General features: G+C 44.5%; 1 protein-coding gene across 1 annotated transcript; it reads left to right on the plus strand.

The window, feature by feature from the left end:
* The first annotated feature begins 2,066 nt into the window (after positions 1–2,066).
* LOC124596251 (branchpoint-bridging protein-like) lies at positions 2,067–21,080 on the plus strand. Its single transcript, XM_047135322.1, has 2 exons — positions 2,067–2,218; positions 20,499–21,080. Exons 1-2 carry the CDS (start codon positions 2,180–2,182, stop codon positions 20,997–20,999), a joined length of 540 nt encoding a protein of 179 aa, XP_046991278.1. The 5' UTR covers positions 2,067–2,179; the 3' UTR covers positions 21,000–21,080.
* The last annotated feature ends 1,003 nt before the right edge of the window (positions 21,081–22,083 follow it).

Below are 22,083 nucleotides of genomic sequence, written 5' to 3' on the forward strand. Positions count from 1 at the left end.
GAACCCGGGAACCCGGGCGTGGGAAGCGAGAACGCTACCGCACAACCACGAGCTGCGGGCCTAAGAACAGATGCATTCGGTGGCCAAGATGTAAACATTAGTTCAGAGACATGCCCCTCAAACCACTGTAATACGGTTTTGTCCCTTGTGACACGGAGAGTTATCTTGAAAGAAGATGATGCAGCCGTCGGTAAATACATCTAGCATGAAGAGTTCTCCGAGTGGTCGACGACAACGTTCACGTAGTCCACAGCTGTCATTACGATCACAAGTCCCTTGGAAGGCAGAGTGCGACCTCCCACCTACCACGGGCCTGTCTCTGTGGCGCGATGCGCGTTACGAGCACCCTTTCGACTTCACAGTGGTGTTTCCGAGCACAACCATCGACCAGGCGTAATTCGATTGGAGTTACGACAAAACTGATTTTTCCAACAGATAATGAGGGTAGCTACTTTTCTGTAAAAATGTTGTTGTTGTTGTGGTCTTCAGTCCAGAGACTGGTTTGATGCAGCTCTCCATGCTACTCTATCCTGTGCAAGCTGCTTCATCTACCAGTACGTACTAACCTACATCCTTCTGAATCTGCTTGGTGTATTCATCTCTTGGTCTTCCTCTACGATTTTTACCCTCCACGCTGCCCTCCAATACTAAATTGGTGATCCCTTAATGCCTCAGAACATGTCCTACCAACCGATCCCTTCTTCCAGTCAAGTTGTGCCACAAACTCCTCTTCTCTCCAATTCTATTCAATACCTCTTCATTAGGTATGTGATCTACCCATGTAATCTTCAGCATTCTTCTGTAGCACCACATTTCGAAAGCTTCTATTCTCTTCTCGTCCGAACTATTTATCATCCATGTTTCACTTCCATACATGCTACACTCCATACAAATACTCTCAGAAACGACTTTCTGACACTTAAATCTATACTCGATGTTAACAAATTTCTCTTCTTCAGAAACGCTTTCCTTGCCATTGCCAGTCTACATTTTATATCCTCTCTACTTCGACCATCAGCAGTTATTTTGCTCCCCAAATAGCAAAACTCCTTTACTACTTTAAGTGTCTCATTTCCTAATCTAATTCCCTCAGCATCACCCGAGTTAACTCGACTACATTCCATTATCCTCGTTTTGCTTTTGTTGATGTTCATCTTGTATCCTCCTTTCAAGACACTGTCCATTCCGTTCAACTGCTGTTCCAAGTCCTTTGCTGTCTCTGACAGAATTACAATGTCATCGGCGAACCTCAAAGTTTTTATTTCTTCTCCATGGATGTTAATACCTACTCGAAATTTTTTCTTTTGTTTCCTTTATTGCTTGCTCAGTATACAGATTGAATAACGTCGGGGAGACGCTACAACCCTCTCTCACTCCCTTCCCAACCACTGCTTCCCTTTCATGTCCCTCGACTCTTATAACTGCCATCTGGTTTCCATACAAATTGTGAATAGCCTTTCGATCCCTGTAAGTACATGTCGCTTTAATTCTGAGTAATAAATTTTAGCTACTATTGAGAGTATAGTAAAACTGTGCAGTCTTGTTAATTATTCTTTTATTAATAGTGGGTCAACTGTCTATCGTACAACTTTCTGTGGCATCTTAACTCACTCAGAGCAAAAAAAAACGCACCTCACTATGGAATTAGATTTTAGCCAACACTAGATATGTAAAATTCGTATTACTGAACTGAGAGAAATTCTGAGTTTAACGAGTGGAAATTAGTAACTAAGGATGGTATATAAAGATCGACAAGAGGCTCCAGTGTGCACCCTGTGAGCAGTCTATGTGGCAACTGAACTACATGATTCGGTTTGAGCATAGAGTAGGTCGTCCAGCTGAACCCAACAAGGACTATTTGCTCACTTTCCAGATGTAGTTCTATATTCAAAGACTTGTGACTAACAGGAAATGACGCAGTTGGCCGTGTCATGCGTGCTCCGCTTTCGTGAGGACAGGGAAGGTGATGCCGTCGCTTTATCAAATGACATGTGCGTATCAAAGAAACAAGTGTCTGCTAGTGACAGCCAAAAAATTCCGTGTTACGCAGAGGCGTGCGTTCCGAGAATAACCATTGTAAAACAAGCGAGATTATTTTCATGAGGTCGTGGTAAGAGCACGCAATGTGCAGACGTATAAAAGGTGTACGTCTGCAGGAATCCGGCACACATCTAACAGCATGAGGGCCACAGTAGCAGCTCTTGTCTTGTGCCTTGCGGTGAGTAACTTTGTCCGAATGGTTTCGTATAAGCAAAAACTAAAGTAATCGTAATAGTTGTATGTTTCAAGAACGCCTATAAAGGAGTTCTGCCATTAGCTCACGTTAGTTTGATACAGCCGAATGTGGTCTCTTAACTCTGGAAAATTGTGTGAAGTCAAACATACAGGGTGATTTTGCTAGTCCGCAGCTCGTGGTCGTGCGGTAGCGTTCTCGCTTCCCGCGCCCGGGTTCCCGGGTTCGATTCCCGGCGGGGATGAGGGATTTTCTCTGCCTCGTGATGACTGGGTGTTGTGTGCTGTTCTTAGGTTAGTTAGGTTTAAGTAGTTCTAAGTTCTAGGAGACTGATGACCATAGATGTTAAGTCCCATAGTGCTCAGAGCCATTTGAACCATTTGATTTTGCTAAATGGACATAAACTGCAGGAAACTATTACTGTGAGGATACGGAGGAAAAATTGCATCTGGACATATGGCTGGAAATTTACATCAAGGGATGTAGAACCGCTTGAAGGTGGAGATAAAAGATCTCTGACAGTGTCGGTTTCAGCGGCTGAAAGCACACACAGACCACACCAGGAGAGATAGCATGTTCTGTCTTCTGTACTAGTGTTTTAGTGGTAAGGTGCCAGCGAACCATCAGCATCGGTTCAGCCCCAACCTGTGGGCGGAGATTATTGGCGACTGCCTCATGCGACGAGGCATCCTTCCATGTATCACAGGCGAGGCAAATCTTCTCTTTCTGTGGGTGACTCCGCCTCCTCTGATAAAAGATGTGAGTTTGTTGGTACGACGGATAACGTAGCCGTTACAAGATGGTACTCCAGTTAACTTCAGCATTTCCGTGCAGAGTCATCGCGTCAACGTCTACCCCGCCCACACACTGAGGCTCAACATGTGCTGATGGTTCGCTGCCATCAAACCACAAAAGTACTTGTACAGACAGGACATATCACTTGCCTGAACTGTTCTTGTGTGTGCTTTCCACCATTGAAACTTACACTGAGAAACACCTTTTATCTGCACCTTCATGCGGGTCTCGTGCCTTCCTTGGGACGTATCTCCGTCTCTGTTCTCACGTGACATTTTTGCTGCTTATATTTTAAGACATAGTTTCCTGTAGTTTGTAACCATGTAACAGAATCACTCCGTAGCATGGCACTGTGAAATGTCATCAAAGTATTTCTCTAGAGTTCAGTTCTCTCCAGCTCCTAGTGCATTCTTCAGTAATCGATTTCTGATCGGATAAGAAAATATTGTTGAAACTATAAAAATTGTTTAATTTCGCTTTCAGGGCCTTGACATATTCAGGTTTCCCATTGGTCCGTCCATCTTGTCCATGTCTTTGTAGACTGGCTATCGAACTGTTTTGGCATTGTTTTATTCAAGCGTTCTTGTACGCACCGAAACTGGTTGTTGGCGATTTTTATTCTTTTATCGATGATGCTTTCAACTTTAAGCTATTCACTTATGACTTCGTATAGTTTGGATTCAAGCAGCAAATAATCTGCTACGATCACAGGAAAAGTAATGCAGGTGGCTATATTTGTTTCAGTATGGTAGATATTTTCCCTCCCGTAAAGAAATGTAAGTACACCAATTATATTCTCTAGCTTACGTAGAGTTTCATCCAATTTATGACCCAGCGTTCGTTGCGTTAAACGTCTAAATCTCTCAAGTATGATACAGGAATCCTGTGAGCTACTATATTTTATGGAAGCCCAAATACAAAAATTTCGAGACTTCTCAACAACAAGTTTTCCTATTATTAGGATTCCACCATTGAACAGTATTGTTTAGCTTTGCTTCATAAATGTTTTCACCATATATTCTTTGACGAAGTGGTGCGTCATGATATTCATATTTCGAGCTATATATAATTTCACTATAAATTTTATTCAAACCGTTAATGACATCTGCTTCAATGAGACTAAAGAGCTGTTACTGCCCTTTGACCAGGATACGAGGTGTCTTCTTTTAAGTACGTAGCGTTCTTATACGAGGGCTGATCATACAGAATAAGACTTTTTTACAGATGTTTATTTTCCATTTCAGTTTTTACATGATCTTGTTCAAAGTACTTGCCTACTACTTAAACGCACTTTTCATAGTGCGTGTGCCGGTCGCTGGTGGCCGAGCGGTTCTAGGCGCTTCAGTCTGGAACCGCGAGACCGCTACGGTCGCAGGTTCGAATCCTGCCTCGGGCATGGATGTGTGTGAAGTCCTTAGGTTAGTTAGGTTTAAGTAGTTCTAAGTTCTAGGGGACTGATGACCTCAGATGTTAAGTCCAATAGTGCTCAGAGCCATTTTGGAACCATGGCGTGTGTGCCAGTCCTAGTACACATGGTGCATACTATTCCTTGTCTTTTCTTGAGAATCGCCTCGCTCTTACTGAACACTGCTTCAGAGTTCTCAAATCGAATTCCCCAAAGCTTTGCCTTTAGCGATGGGAATAAAAAAATGACAGAGTACAAGACCGGGGCTGTAAGTCGGATGCCGTACCCAGGTAATGTTGAATTGAACCAGAAACTCCATGACTTGATTTGCCACCTGAGCCAGCGCATTTTCATGATGAAGCCGCTACCCAGTTCGAGAAACTTCTGATCGTTCCACTGCAATACGCTTCCTCAGGTTAGCCAATACTGACGTGTAGTATCAGGCTGTAACCAGTGTGAGGGGAAACTGCATGGGGGTGAATCATTTCGTTGCTCACCATTACTTTCCCTGCGGATAGAACAACTTTCGCCTTTTTTGGTATTGGAGAATCTATGCTGGCTCGTTTTCCCTCAGGATCATAATGATGCAGCCATGACTCATCACCGGTGGTAATCGATTCCAGAAAGGCACCTCTCTATCACTAAAGAGAAGCAGCACATCACGGCTTGTCTCCATTCGCACACCCTTTTCTTCGGGAATCAAAAGACGTGCCCTTGACGACGGGCAGTAACACGCGATATATGAAGATAATCATGCATAATCGTAAAGACGCTGCATATGAAATTGCCAACAGTTCACTGAGGTTAAGTAATGTTATCCGCTGATCCTCGCGGACAGTCACAGCAGCTGTGTTGATGTTGACTTCAGTCACCGCAGAAGCCGAAACACTAGGCCCACTTGCTTAACACAGACAAATCAGCCTTCTTTGAGGTCCTTGAATCCCCTAAATACTGTTGCACGAGGTTGTGCATATTCACCGTACGTTTGCTACTGCTTTTCGTAAGTCTATGTGACTGTAGCGAGCAAGAATTTTATTCCGCCGTACTGATCATCTCACGTCTCTCCATTGTTTGGTAAGCGAAATACAAATAGCATCTACAAACTGGAACACTATACGAGAGTGCTGTCGCATTTGGATATTATACATAAAACACACTCTTTTCAAATATACGTGGTACAGATAGGCAACTAATATGGAAGCTACAGGAAAAAATGAGTCTCAGTCTTTGCTGATCAGCCATCGTACTAAACAAACACAAAAGAACATATTATCGCATGAACAGCAGTACCTTAATCTTTACTCTTACTCATAAATTAAGGATAATTGCAGAATGTGGTGCCACACAACGTGGCAGTAGCCCACATGCCGCACAACGGGCTGGCATACTCTCAATCAGGTGGTCGAGCAGCTACTGGGGTACAGCCTCCCATTCTTGCACCAGTGCCTGTCCGAGCTCCTGAAGTGTCCTAGGGGTTGGAAGACGTACAGCGATACGTCGGCCAAGAGCATCCCAGACGTGCTCGATGGGGTTTAGTTCTGGAGAACAGGCAGGCCACTACATTCGCCTGATATCTTCTGTTTCAAGGTACTCCTCCACAATGGGAGATCGGTAGGGCCGTGGGTTATCATCCATCAGGAGGCTGGTGGGACCCACTGCACCCCTGAAGAGGCGGACATACTGGTGCAAAATGACGTCCCGATACACCTGACCTGATACAGTTCCTCTGTCAAAGTCATGCATGGGTGTACGTGCACCATTCATAATCCCACCCCACACCATCAAACCACGACCTCCACACAGGTCCCTTTCAAGGACATTAAGGGGTTGGTATCTGGTTTCTGGTTCACGCCAGATGAAAATCCGGCGAGAATCACTGTTCAGACTACACCTGGACTTGTCCGTGAACGTAACCTGGGCTACTGTTCCAATGATCATATACTGTGTTCTTGACAACAGGCTTTATGGGCCCTCCTGCGACGAGGATCAGTAGAATGCACCTTGCATGTCTCCGGGTGAGTAAAGCATCTCTGTTCAGTTGTCTGTAGACTGTGTGTCTCGAGACAACTGTCCCAGTGGCTGCGGTAAGGTCCCGAGCAAGGCTACCTTCAGTACTCCGTGGCCATCTGCGGGCACTGATGGTGAGATATCGGTCTTGTTGTGGGGTTGTACGCTGTGGACATCCCGTACTGTAGCGCCTGGACACGTTTCCTGTCTTCTGGAATCGTTGTCATGATCTTGAGATCACACTTCGTGGCACACAGAGGGCCCGTGTTACGACCTGCTGTGTTTGACCAGCCTCCAGTCGCCCTAGTATTCTACCCCTCACAACGTCATCAATATTTCTTTGAGCCACTTTCAACACACAGTCAGCATTAGCACGTCTGAAAATGTCTGCACACTTACTCGCTGCACCGTACTCTGACATGCACCAACACACCCCTGCATATGTAGACTGCTGCCAGCGCCACCGTGCGACATCTGCAGGTCAAATGCACCTCATGGTCATATCCCGAGATGATTTAAACCCGTAAACCGCCCACCAGAGCGTTGTTTCACCATGTATCAGCATTATCCTTAATTTATGAGCAGGAGTGTATCTTACAATATATATCCATCAGGATCATAAGGACCAAACACCTACCCATAATGTTTTTTAAAGTGCACGATCTTGGCTTTATTACTGTAGTGCCCAGGGAAATTCAAATCATTAACTAGTCGATTGTTTTTGTGCATTTCAGTTAGCATTTTTGGTCCAGTGTGAAAGGAATTTGCAATAACTGAAGTGTAATGTAAGAATTCCACAAAGGACAATTATTAGAAACTCATTTGATAAAAACAAAATCTAGAAGTGTCTGTTTTCTTGGCTCTTACATCAACGTCCAAGTCTTCAGTACCGCCACATAGTCACTAACTTCACAGTACATCTTGGACATCAGTAGGTCACGATTAAATACTTCATCTTCTCGCTGAGCAATCGTAGTGCTTTATCCATACATTTACAATCCGTATATGAATTTCGAACCCTTTTTGCGTCTTCTACATACAGGAAAGGAATCACTACACGTATTTCCTCCTCCTCTAGATTTTAATTAATAGAAGCATTTTAAATAACAACAAACAAAAGAAGACTCTGACAAATACTCTCGTTATAGCGTCTATGGGCAGCCAATCAACGCATATACTCACCACACTTGCGCGTATTGCCAAACACAAGGCTCGGTTGTATAGAGCTCACTACTTCTTTCTCTTAATTCGTATTTGGTTTATCTGTCCTTCCTTTAAATATTTTTTTCCTTAACAAACAGTGAAGCTTAGGAGTACAAAATTTCAGTACCAACACAGAGGCTGAAGAGATTATCTGCGATCACTCTTCGAAATTCTTCGGTAGCATGGATGACATATAACGAGCGAAATGTTATCCACAGTTTTACAGAAAGCGCGTTGCACTTATAAGAATCTAAGGTCATGAAGAGAAAGAAGTTACTGAGAATTGAGTGAGACATGGCTGTAGACTATGATCGAGGCTTTCTACTGTACACTGAGAAAGCTACCAAGTAAAATTGCAGAGGAAGGTCAAGGTTCAAATGTATTTAACTTTCATGATATTATTATTATTTTTTCTTCGTCCAGTGTCATCCTTTTCACATTAGAGTAGCACCTGCGAACTACATCCTCAGTTACATGCTGGATATATTCTAATACCAGCATTGCTCTACAGTTTTTACACTGTACAGCTCCATCTACAACCAAGGAAATTATGTATTATCGTCCTGTCCCTTCTTATTGTCAGTGTTTTCACATATTCCTTTCCTCGCCGGTTCGATGGAGAGCCTCCTAATTTCATACCTTATCAGTCCATCTAATTTTCAACATTCTTCTATAGCACTGTGAAATGTCACCTTTCAGGGTGCGGCTTAACCAGACCAAGCACTTGAAAAGTCTGTCCAAGGTTTTAAGTACACATCATTCACCATTTGACAAATTTACTACCATTAAGAAAACGCTATATATACCAAGAGATGTAATTTATGAGATCAGCGACAATTACCTTAAAGACTAATTAAAAAATGAACAACAGTTTCGATACCAACAAGTGTTATACAATAAAACAGTACCTTTTATCAAATTATAGCTCTTTACAGGCAAGCCCATAAATTGGAGACCTCTAATGTCAAATTACGACCAAATGTTATCGTTTATAACCACAGACATGGGAGAATGATAACGGTCTCAGTTAAGTTGCATACAATTTTCGATTGCCTTTGACAAGAACGTTACAAACATTCCGCACTGGGCTGACTCAACAGTTAAACAACCATGAAACCTGCGGAAGACCGGTCACAGTTAACAAAGCGCAGCCAGAATATTCGGCAGAGATAAATCCTTTGAGTACGACGCTTAAGGCACGCAATGCAGATTACATGCCTTTCTTCTTACAAGATATGAGCGGTAACATCAAACTCAAACAGAACCCAACAGGACGATGGCTAAAAACCACCTGTTTACATCTATGCACCACGCTGACGAAATACAGTCAGCTTTGGCCAAACCAAGCACAAAGTTGCCAAAGTCAGTGCCGTTACAGTGCCCGACATTAAGAAAGCAAGCGGTAGGGGGAGGGGGGATCTGTCACATTAAATAGACTGCTATCACAAAAGACTGAGCAGTCTACAACAAGAGTAGCTTCCCATAGTAATTTTAAAAAATGTTGCCCAAGTTGAAAAACGCATTACATTGTTAAAACAAGGGGTACCAAACTGGCATAAAATAACTGCCCATTTAGTCACTTAGAATGAGAAAACAGCAGTTATGTAAAAGAGCTACTAGATTACAATTACATACGTTCGCGAGTGGCGACCTCCACTGACTACTTAGCTCTTTAGAATGAGGAAAACAATAGTTACATGAAACAGTTAATGGATTACAATTACATAATTTGTCGAGCAGCGACTTCCATGGCGGAGATGGTACAGTCTGGCGTGGTTTGTGGAAGCACAGATGAGAAGACACTACGGTCGAAGAGTCTCATAAGGTAGTATGCCACACTGTCTGTGACGCTGGAACAGACTAAAGGCACTTCTAGGTCCAGGGAACCACTGCACGCTCAACACTGCCTCACTTCTTGTGCTCAGTGCTCAGTGAGTAATCACTATAGGAGACATGCACTGTGATCACATCACAAATAATGAGTGAATAGAAAAATAATTGCAGAAATACTGCCAGGCGTGGACTAAGAACTTAAACAGCTAGATATTTGCAACTCAGCACGGCTCCTCTACAACACTACTGGCCATTAAAATTGCTACACCAAGCAGAAACGCAGATGATAAACGGGTGTTCATTGGACAAATATATTATACTAGAACTGACATACGATTACATTTTCACGCAGTTTGGGTGCATAGATCCTGAGAAATCAGTACCCAGAACAACTACCTCTGGCCGTAATAACGGCCTTCATACGCCTGGGCATTGAGTCAAACAGAGCTTGGATGGCGTGTACAGGCACAGCTGCCCATGCAGCTTCAACACGATACCACAGTTCATCAAGGGTGGTGACTGGCGTATTGTGACGAGCCAGTTGCTCGACCACCATTCACCAGACGTTTTCAGTTGGTGAGAGATCTGCAGAATGTGCTGGCCAGGGCAGCAGTCGAGCATTTTCTGTATCTACAAAGGCCCGTACAGGACCTACAACATGCGGACGTGCATTACCCTGCTGAAATGTAGGGTTTTTCAGGGATCGAATGAAGGGTAGATTCAAATGGCTGTGAGCACTATGGGACTTAACTTCTGAGGTCATCAGTCCGCTACAACTTAGAACTACTTAAACCTAACTAACCTAAGGACATCACACACATCCATGCCCGAGGCAGGATTCGAACCTGCGACCGTAGCAGTCACGCGGCTCTAGACTGTAGCGCCTAGAACCGCTCTGAAGGGTAGAGCCACAGGTCGTAACACATCTGAAATATAATGTCCACTGTTCAAGTGCGAACAAGAGGTGACAGAGACGTGTAACCAATGGCACCCCATACCATCATGCCGGGTGATACGCCAGTTTGGCGATGACGAATACACGCTTCCAATGTGCGTTCACCGCGATGTCGCCAAACACGGATGCGACCATCACGATGCTGTCAACAGAACCTGGATTCATCCGAAGAAAATGACGTTTTGCCATTCGTGCACACAGGTTCGTCGTTGAGTACACCATCGCCGGCGCTCCTGTCTGTGATGCAGCGTCAAGGGTAACCGGAGCCATGATCTCCGAGCTGAGAGTCCTTGCTGCTGCAAACGTCGTCGAACTGTTCGTACAGATGGTTGTTGTCTTGCAAACGTCCCCATCTGTTGATTCAGGAATAGAGACGTGGCTGCACGACCCATAACAGCCATGCGGATAAGATGCCTGTTATCTCGAATGCTCGTGATACGAGGCCGTTGGGATCCAGCACGGCGTTCCCTACTACCCTCCTGAACCCACCGATTCCATATTCTGCTAACAGTCATTGGATCTCGACCAACGCGAGCAGCAATGTCACGATACGATAAACCGCAATCGCGATAGGCTACAATCCGACCTTTATCAAAGTCGGAAACGTGATGGTACACATTTCTCCTCCTTACACAAGGCATCACAACAACGTTTCACCAGGCAACGGTGGTCAGCTGCTGTTTGTGTATGAGAAATCGGTTGGAAACTTTCCTCATGTCAGCACGTTGTAGGTGCCGCCACCGGCGCCAACCTTGTGTGAATGCTGTGAAAAGGTAATCATTTGCATATCACAGCATCGTCTTCCTGTCGGTTAAATTTTGCGTCTGTAGCACGTCATCTTCGTGCTGTAGCAATATAAATGGCCCGTAGAGTACTTAAACCTAACTAACTCGGCCACCGCGGCCGGCAAAATATGATTTCCAGGACTTAATTTCCGCACGATTTCACAGGGAAAGAGGAATCGCTGAGCCAATTTACTACAGTAACCCGACTCTTCTTTTATGGTGAGTTCTGGGTTCCACACAAAAACTCGGCCTCCTATTTTACATTTACACTCCTTACAGACACGACTGTAACGCCACGTTCATTTCTGGAAGATCTCTACCTTTTCGATTCCGGTGAATAATTTCCGTACTAACCTGTTGTGAAAGAAGGTCATTAATAGACCATAAGTTAGCTGAAGGGTACTTCATCTGACACTGAACACAAAACTGAGCAAGGGTATCGAAAGATCCGACTTCTTTTGAGAACTTCTATGAAAAGTGATCAGTGCCGCCTTCAGATTACGATTGACTTCCCCTACAAAGGAGGGCTCTGAGCACTATGGTACTTAACTGCTGTGGTCATCAGTCCCCTAGAACTTAGAACTACTTAAACCTAACTAACCTAAGGACATCACACACATCCATGCCCGAGGCAGGATTCGAACCTGCGACCGTAGCGGTGGCGCGGTTCCAGACTGTAGCGCCTACAAAGGAGGGTAAGCATAGTATAGGGTGGTGACGATTTGTTTAATGGCATTCTCAAAACAAAACCTTTTAAACATTTTGGAAGTGAAAGCTGGACTGTTATCACTCACAAGAAATCTAGGTAGTCCAAAGGTGGAAAAAATACGTAGAAGGTGGCAAATGGTCAAAGGAGCCATAACCCCACTGCTCGGAATCAACCAGCAGAAACGGGAAAAAACACCAACAACCACCATAACGTACCTATTTCCAGCACGATTACAAGGGAGGGGTCCTTTCTAAACAGTGAAAAGTTTCGCCATCGGACTATTCTCCGAGGTCTACAGTAAAAGCCTCTGAAGCAAGTCAGAATTGGGCTTAGCACTCTGGCAAATTTCATACTCCTCACCAATATCGTTTTAGAGGTTTTATGAATACCCAAGTTACCACCCATCACTGTACAATGAAAGTACCAGAAGACGGGACCGACAAATTCCATGGGCAAACAAATCTTACGTTCGCTCTCGCTGTGCCAACTATAACGAAGTAGGCCTTTGTTTAGGCTATACCCAGAGATCTGTTCCTTTTGTTATAACCTCCGTTTAATCCTGGCAATTCTAGGGTCAAGCTTCCACTTCAAATTGGTAGAGTTCAGAGACCTCCGTCAACATCCCTGTTGCTCAATCTTTGGAAGAAACATCCTCCCCCCCTCCTCTGCTCCATGTGATCAAGAACTTCGCCTTATAACATGCGGCTTAAGGCATCCACCACCCTGTTGGGGCCCCCTAATATGGCTAACATTAAAACGAAAAGTGGAAACCCAAATCGCTCAGAGCGCTATTCTCCCAGTTTTGCAGGGATGTGCCACAAGCCAGCTAAGGGCCTGATTATTCGTCTATAGAAGAGATTTCCTGTGCTCAAGATAAAACTTAAATTTTCAAGGGCAAAGAGAACTGCCCGTGTTTCCCATTCATAAACGTAATGTTTAGTTTCAGGTGGTAACAAGTTCGTAGAACCGTAAGCTATGGGATGCCGCTCCCCGTTTTGTTCTTACAGAAGAGTAGCCGCTCTTCTACAAGTAGAAGCATCCATTTGGATACAAACAGGTGGTCAAAGTCGCGGATAGCCAAACCGGGGGTAAGGGCCTCTTTAATTGCCTCAAAGGATGCCTGATGAACCTCGTCCCCAAGGAAAACAAATTCTTTCTTACAAAGGTCAATAAGGGACCCAGGTAACTGACCAAAATTGGAACAAACTTCCGAAAAAAATTGCCATGCCTGTAAAATTAGCCACAGCCTTCTTATTTCTGGCCCTAGGGGTTCTATGGAAATCCTAGGGCAATCTTGATCGATCCTAATACCATCGGCAGACATTAAATGCCCCAAAAATGATCTCTTCCGACATCCCAACGTAATTCTGGCTGATTTGACGGTCAACCCTGCTTCCCTGAGAAGCAGAGTAGCCTCCAGTGGCTGGCTCTGAGCACTATGGGACTCAACATCGTAGGTCATAAGTCCCCTAGAACTTAGAACTACTTAAACCTAACTAACCTAAGGACATCACACACACCCATGCCCGAGGCAGGATTCGAACCTGCGACCGTAGCAGTCCCGCGGTTCCGGACTGCAGCGCCAGAACCGCTAGACCACCGCGGCCGAGCCTCCAGTGTTTCAAATCATCAGCGAACGTGGCACTATAAACCACCACATAATCTAGACAGTTATATACACATTTAAATTTCAGATCACCCACAACACAGTCTAGAAGGGGGTACAAAGCAGCCACACTAGTGGACAAGCCAAAATGAACACATATAGGTTCCAGTTCTTACAGAAGCTGGTAATATGTTTAGAGTCCTTGGATAACGGGATCTGATAATATACCTGACTAAGATCAAGAACTGTAAAGAACTTGGTCTCAGCAAATCACGTAAAACAATTATATAAATCAGACAAAAGTACAGATTCTAAAGCAACCTTCTGGTTAACTAATCTATACTCAACCACCGTACGAAACTTCCTACTCTTGGCTTTGCGTAGTACAAATATGGACGATGCATACGGTGATATACGGGGTCTGATCACTCTGCCATCTAACATGCCACCATTCAAGTTCTTTATTTTCGGAGGGGATAGCCTATATCGAGTTTGCCAAACCAGCACCTCATCAGTAAGGATGAACTTATACTGAATCTTATCCGTTATGCCCAGCTTGTCGGTTAGGATCTGTGGGAAACGACTAAGAAGCTGCAAAAGTTATTTTATACACACATGCCACCGTGAAAGGCTCCGAGAACTCAACTGTAAATGTACATGACCACTTTGCAGTTTACATTTAAGTGCATGACCGAGGGTTCAACAACAACCTTAGGACTATTTCCCTAACGTTCCACTCCCGGACGGCGTATGGGAAACATGGACACTTAATTCCTAACGTACAAGCTGTGAATTCTCTTACTGTATTACGATTTCTCCTTATGTAGGGTGGCACCAATAAAATATTTTTGCATTCAGAGGAGAATGTTGCTGATTGTGAAAAAGTCTCGTCACAACGAAAAACAGCCTTGTTTTAATGATTGCCATGGCAATTCGCTTATCGTGTCTGTGACACGCTGTCCCCTATTTCTCGACGATACAAGATGGGCTGCTCTTCTTTGGACTCCTTCAAAGTCCTTCTCAATCCTGTCTGTTAAGGATCCCATACCTCACAGCAGTACTCTAACAGAGGACGGACAAGCATAGTGTAGACCTGCTGCACATTCTAAGCCTACTGCCAATAAAACGCAGTGTTTGATTTGCATTCCCCACCATATTATCTACATGATCGTTCAGATGTAAGCTGTTCTTAATTGTGATTCCTATGCATATAACTGAACTAACAGATTTTACATGTGAGTGATTTATCGTGTAACTGAAATTTAACGGATTTCTTTTAGTACTCGTGGTATGACTTCGCACTTTTCCTTATTTAGAGTCAGTTTCCAATTTTTTCACCATACAGATATCGTGTCTAAGTCATTTTGAAGTTGATAAAGGTAGTCAATTTAGCCCAGCGTACATCAAAACGACTGAATATTGTTTTTAGAGGTAGTGTCACCAACGTCTTTGGGACAGTGTACTGTACGTAATTTACAAACATATTCATTATACTCATTGCCTGTTGAACAGCTCGTCCTTTGTCTAACAGTCGTTTCCGACCACTGATTCTGTATTCCAAAATACACACTTTACAAAGCACTACTTCCTGCATAATTATGACGCTAACGATTCGATAGCACACAATTTTAAACGTAGACATAGATCTTCCATGAGAACGTAATTGAAACATAGAAACTAATAATTAGTTAGCGATTTATGTGGGAGTAATATGGAACCAGTAACTGTTCTCAATTTTGATACGACTTATTTTTTCCATTATTAGCTAATTGTCAAGCCACTGCAAGCTCATCATCAGATGGAGGTGTCACACGAACGTTATGTGGACCATATGCAGCTAGACGCTATAGTCATGGTGATTCCACTGCCTTGTGGAAAATGACAGATTTTATGTATATAGACGGAAGCGGTGAGTGAAAATTTGTACCAGGACGAGAATCGAACCCAGGTCTACTGCTTACGAGGCAGGTGTGTTAGCCACTAAGCCACCTTGGCCCATCAGTTTACACAGCTGAACCGAATAGCCGCCACCTCAGCACAGCAGTTTATACAGCTGAACGGAATACCCTGGCACGCCTCTCTCCTCGGTCAAAATTCTCACAGCCACCCCAGTCTACTTAAAATTTCCCCTTACACACGAGCAGAATTGTCGAGGTTCTCCAGATTAGTGGCTAATGCACCTGCCTAGTAAGCAGGACACACAGATTTGATTCCTGGCCTAAGTACAAATTTTCACTCGCCGCTTCAGCACACAAAATCATATCTGTATGGGACCAATAAAGTCTCTGAAATTGTTGTCATTCTATTCGTTTAAGCACATGCACCTGGTTTTCAGGGTGCACCCCTGAACCGTGGATTTATTTTCAAAGAATATTCTTAAAAATTTATTCTACTTACTAGCAATTCATCAAGAACATTAACACATTTAATCACGCTATGTGAGCGTGGAAGTAGTTGCCAGGGAGTAACTGATGAAATCATAAGCAAATTCCTTTTTAACAATTGGTAATTTATTCACATTAATGAAGCCTAAAGCATTTTTTTAAAGAAATAGATTTAAAATTATAATCAGAAAGCAACCTCTAAATATCAAGTTACAATTTATTCAGAGGCAGAAAGAAACAAATTTTTGACCTAATGAGCTTTCGGGCTGAGAACCTTGCCGCTCCCTTTTGACACGGTCGCAGTTACGACCGCTCAAAACAACCTCTGAAAGGCTACTCTGGTGCAAATCTGCAACACACCAGATTACTTTAAACTAAAAGTTTTAACAATTCACACAAACTATGCACCCCGTAGAAGGGATGTAAATGGTACAAAACACTAAAATTATAATATTAACTTTGCCACCGAAGGTGCAACTTGATTTTAACTTCTAAGAAAAGCCTTACGGTGAAAGGGTGGTAACTTTATATACTAAAATGACCATTTAAATAAAATCCCATGAAATGCAATCTTTTCTAAAATTATACAAGTTTGGCCAAACACGTTAACATGCTCTACAGTACACAGATACCACCTCTCAAGATGATAGGCAAGGTCAAAATATATTTCAGACATTAGGCCGTTACACTCCAAGCAATAAAGTCGTTAACACCAAATCCGACAAACATGACAGAGGCAGCTGCTAACGAATGGTATATTGATACGGAGATTACCAAACAACCCGAACCGCAGGTTGCCCTAACCTACCCCCACTCCACAAAGGAAAAACGGACCATACAATTCATAAACAACCACCTTCCCGCGGGTGGGCAAACGGAGAAGAATGGTGGGACGACCCCAAAACAAGATGTCTGGTGACCTCACCAAGAAAACAAGTAGAATTTAACAAGTAAATGAAACAACATATCACGCATTACTTAACTTCTAATAAACTGCAATTTCTGGAGAAGACCTGGCGCAGCACCCCCGAATCGCTCTCCCGAACCGTCCGCTGCCAGTCGCTTCAACTGACGCACGAAGGCGCGCCGATCTCCCGTTTCACGGCGTCGCAGCCCGGACCGGCCAGACCGATGTCGTGGGTTGACTCCTGTTGCTCTCGTGTCGACCGCGAAGTCACTACCCCTCGCTATACGGCGCGGCCCACTGGACTCACGTGGCGACTTCACATGCGCCGATGCTCAAGACGGACAAGTCATCTTGTGTCTCAGTGCGCGACCGACCGACCGATCGATCCATCCGCCTTGACCATTGCCGGAGCAGACTGGCGGCCTAACGCGCAGACTCAGATGCAGGAACTAAGCCCTGACCGAGCGACCACTCGCTGAGTTCTCTTACTGGCGTAGTGGAAAGACTCTCATTTTGCCGGCTTTAAATGTTGATCCGAACGAAAGACATACTACGAGTAGCACTCCGGACGACAGACAGACACTAACTGCCTCACAAATTCGGACGAGAGACAGACTAGCAAGCCGGTGATGAGAGACTGACCCATAATGACCCCAGACTGACTGCAGGCGAGCTCATAGCGCCCCTTAAATCCACGTGAACTGTCTACCTTTCCCCTTTCCAACCAATGGGAGACACTAAAGGTGCGATTGCCACAGCGGCGCCACCACTAGAAACGGAGGGCGACTGCTTCACGCTACGCGCTGTGGCGCGCTCTTCAAAACGCAATTTTTACCACGGCTCAACCCCCATTTACGTTTGATGCTGAGGTGCTATTCCAGAAGATGGAGAGGTTTGGCAATTCTGTTAATGTATACCGAGGAATTTAAAGTAGGGTAAGGCGGCAGTGAGAATTTGGATCTAGGAGGTAGGTGTGCCAGGGTAATCTGTGCAGATGTGTAAATCACTGTGCCAAGGTAGCTTAGTGGCTAACGCACCTGCTTAGTAAGAAGGAGATCGAGGTTCGATTGCTGGCCTTGGTACAAATATTCAGTCGCCACTTCAAATGGTTCAAGTGGCTCTGAGCACTATGGGACCTAACATCTATGGTCATCAGTCCCCTAGAACTTACTTAAATCTAACTAACCTAAGGACATCACACAACACCCAGTCATCACGAGGCAGAGAAAATCCCTGACCTCGCCGGGAATCGAACCCGGGAACCCGGGCGCGGGAAGCGAGAACGCTACCGCACGACCACGAGCTGCGGACGGTCGCCACTTCACTTTATAAAGTGTATCTGTATGAGATCAGTAAACTCTGAAGCTGTGCCATGTCGTTGAAATAACGAATTCATTTTTATAATGAACATTTTGCAGGTGTTTCATCCACACAAACTCACTATTTACTTGTTTCCTGTTTCATATAGCCCTTAAAATCGGCACATGGCCGATATAATGTTCCTGTAACTCCTCGATCTGATTCTGAGCCTGCAGTAGCTTGAAAACTACTTCGCGGTACAATAGCATGGAAAAATGCACCTGTCACAGACGTTGACACACATTCTGCCTCATGACAACTGTAAACATTCGACATTCCATAGGTGAGGTTGTCTGCCTTCAGGCGCTGGAGCAGCGCTGAAGCTCCACTCATCTAAAGGGGTGTCCGGCTTCTGACAGATACGTTTAAAACGTGTTCAGGAAAGGTGCATGGGAGTCACCGCAAGTGTTTGCCGAACAAGGGGTTGGGAGAGGGCAGGGGCTCAGAGGGACCCTTGGCCGTTTTGTTCATGCAGATGATAATTTTGCATCCCTTCGCCAAAGGAGGAAGTAAAACAGAGTGATCACCCTTTGCTGCTTTGGATCAAGTTCATATTTCATCGAATAGTTTTGAACGGTCCTTAGTAGTTCCATCCTGAGACCGCACTACACACCAAAGCGCTTACATTATTTCAGTGTGGCTGCAGCCTCACTATATCGTTAGAAAAAAAAATGGTTCAAATGGCTCTGAGCACTGTGGGACTCAACATCTTAGGTCATAAGTCCCCTAGAACTTAGAACTACTTAAACCTAACTAACCTAAGAACATCACATACACCCATGCCCGAGGCAGGATTCGAACCTGCGACCGTAGCAGTCCCGCGGTTCCGGACTGCAGCGCCAGAACCGCTAGACCACCGCGGTATCCTTAGACTATGGTTGAATCGCCCAGATGGTGACATCAGTGTCGAACATTGTCAAGAAAGTTGTCGTGTTGCTCGTGGCACAGCAAACTGTAGTTTCGAGTGCGAAATGTATAGGAATTAATGCCCCAAGGGAAAGGGTGGTTTCACTGACGCCCATTATGCCACCACCTGAGGGCTTCTAGTGGCGATTCTGAGAGTCGGTGTGCCTGAAATGTTGTCCTTGGAAACGCATGAGAAAACCGGGTGATATGAAGGCTGCGTGTCGCGGTTCTGACCTCTACCACAGTCATGGGAACGAGGGGTGAAATGTGAGTAACAGTGGGTATGACCTTCCCGTCGTGTGACACGTCTAGATAGCGTTGGGCAGAATTGTTGTGAAATTTGTTGCCAATCTGACATCATCAATTCACATTAATCCTCACATGAACTAATGTGTGACCTTTCTTCTGCATCTATCGACAGTACGCTGTGTGAAGCGTCCTCAAGCGCTAGGGTGTCGACGCTGAGCCACCATTACAGAGGACTGTCGTAGGCACCTTGGAGCCAGATTTCAAACCTAGGCACAGAAATGGGAAGCAATTACAACGATTCTAAAAAGCGATCATTAAATTTTGTTTTACAGTATATACTGTTATGAGGAAATGAAAAGAGGCGGTTTTGACGAAATAGCTGAGATAACAGTATATATCTCAGTTATTTCGTCAAAACCGCCTCTTTTGATTTCCTAACTTTGCTTAATGCCACTACCTGCTGCCACGCCGCCATATTGTGCACACTCGTTCATACTGACTGCGGCATGTAAATGCTCGGAGGTGGTACAAACAGTTAACTGACTTAGTTACGTTTTGTAATTGCAAACCACTAGCAATAAATACTATTTTTTTTTATGAAATTAGATTCCAGATGAGGTAAGGTGAGTCGTTGGCTGCTGTTATGGACGTTTGCTGAATGTACTGCAGAGTGACCTGGTATGTTAGAGAGTTATATGTGGAGTACATATTGAGGGGCTTTCTAACTACAATATTTGGTGGAATTCATGTTATTAACTTATGTTCTGATCTTAATTCTTCAAGAAAATGATTTCATATTCGAGGGAGCATCCTTAATTGCACTACTTAGAGCTAGAAGCAAAGAAGTTACTCAATTTTCTGACAGTTTCTTGGCGAATCATGACTTATTGTTTGATATATGAACAGTAAGCGATGCAAAATTCATTTCAACTGAGCCTAGTTTATGTGTAGTTTAGGTAAACTTGTGTGTCAGCGACTATTCCGTTAAATATTCTAGGTCAGAAAGAGTTTCCAGTCTGTTTTCTGGGGCATGAAGTTTCGTATATTACCGCGTATCTTGATTGCTCACGTTTCTAATCATTTTTCAACACACTCACCTCATAATATGTACCATGATGTACTCCTCTAGAAGTTTATTGAAAGTATGTGCCTTTGTTTACAGGTGTCCAAGTGCACCAGCCAAACAACAGAGCCAGTTCCGCCATCGACTGATCTGCCGCCCCCTGAGCCGACTGGTACCGGCCTGCCACCGCCAGAACCCACTGGCACCGGTCTGCCACCGCCAGAACCTACTGGCACCGGCCTGCCACCGCCAGAACCTACTGGCACCGGCCTGCCACCGCCAGAACCTACTGGCACCGGCCTGCCACCGCCAGAACCAACTGGCAGCGAGCAGCCACCACCTCCTGCCAGTACTGAGGCCCCCGCACCTCCCGCAGAGCCGACGACGGCGCCTGCAGCTCCTCCCCCACAGAGAACCCCTGCTGGTGGGCGCGGCCGCCGTCCATCTGGTGACCACTTTGGCTTTGCGCCAGGTTTCGGCACCGGCTTCTTCCCAGGATTCCGCCAGCGCTTTCCTTCCTTCAACACTGGATTCTTCCCAGGATTCAATGGCATATTTCCAGGCAACAGGCCGGGTTTCTTTCCTGGCTTTGGACGCTAAAGATTATTCCATCGACTACTGAAGTTCTGTACACAATGCTGTTAAAAATTATGAGTCATTAAAGAAGCAATGAAAAATTAACATACACCATTTCGATCGATCTGTTCTTCTTGAATCCATATATTACTAACACTGTCATAAGTGTAATTCAAAGACAACTTAGATGTAAAGAAAAATTTATAAAAATGATATGAATTTCGTTTTCAGTTCGTTGCTCCTATGTTTAACCGTCTGATGACAGTGAAAAACACACCGTTCGTTATACATGTGCGGTATCCGTTATTTCTGATATGTCTCAAAGAAAAAGACACAATTTTGATCCACTAGTCACTGTCAATTAAGGCACAAAGGAATTACAGACCTTGGTTGCTAGTGGGTGTTGATTTAAATCAATGGGTCATGTTGAAATTTTGTGCTAACCGAGATCCAGTGCGGATGCACCTCAGGGTCTAACTGTACGGGAATTCTTGGGTATTGTGCTTTTTCTCCGCTCAAACAATTAATCGAAAAAGGACCGTATCAGTTCTTGAAACTTTTGATGAAAAAGGAGTTCAGTGAGCAGCAGATATACGTTGCTGGCCATTGAAATAGGAACAACAGGAAGGGTAGTGAATTATTGTGTGTATACATTGCAGTACAACGAATTCATGATTAAAATTGTATGCTACTCTCAGGTGCGCAGGGGGCAAAATTTATTACAGAGCTGCCACCTCAGGCAGCTACAGTTTTTCTGATTCTTCTGGGTATCGAATCGAACAGCTTCGATGGGTGAATACCATTCCACGCTGCCTCAGCTCTATGCCATCGAGTATCAATCGTATTAGCTAAAGGGTGGTTCGTTCCATTCTCTCGGAAACGCATGACTAGTGGTTTTAAACGGATGGTGGTGCTGCACAGGGCAGCAATCGAACTCTCTCTGTATCGAAGTAGATCAGCACAGGAAGGACAAAATTCAGGGTTGCGTTATCTTGATGGAAGATAACGTCACGGGGACCTCGAAGCTATGGCACGACTACTAACATCAATACACAGCAAATGTAGCGTCTGGTGTTCGTGTTGTGTACCCACTGGCCCCCAGTACAGT

Source organism: Schistocerca americana, chromosome 2, assembly GCF_021461395.2.
Source record: "Schistocerca americana isolate TAMUIC-IGC-003095 chromosome 2, iqSchAmer2.1, whole genome shotgun sequence".
In the NCBI taxonomy this organism is placed as follows: Eukaryota; Metazoa; Arthropoda; class Insecta; order Orthoptera; family Acrididae; genus Schistocerca; species Schistocerca americana.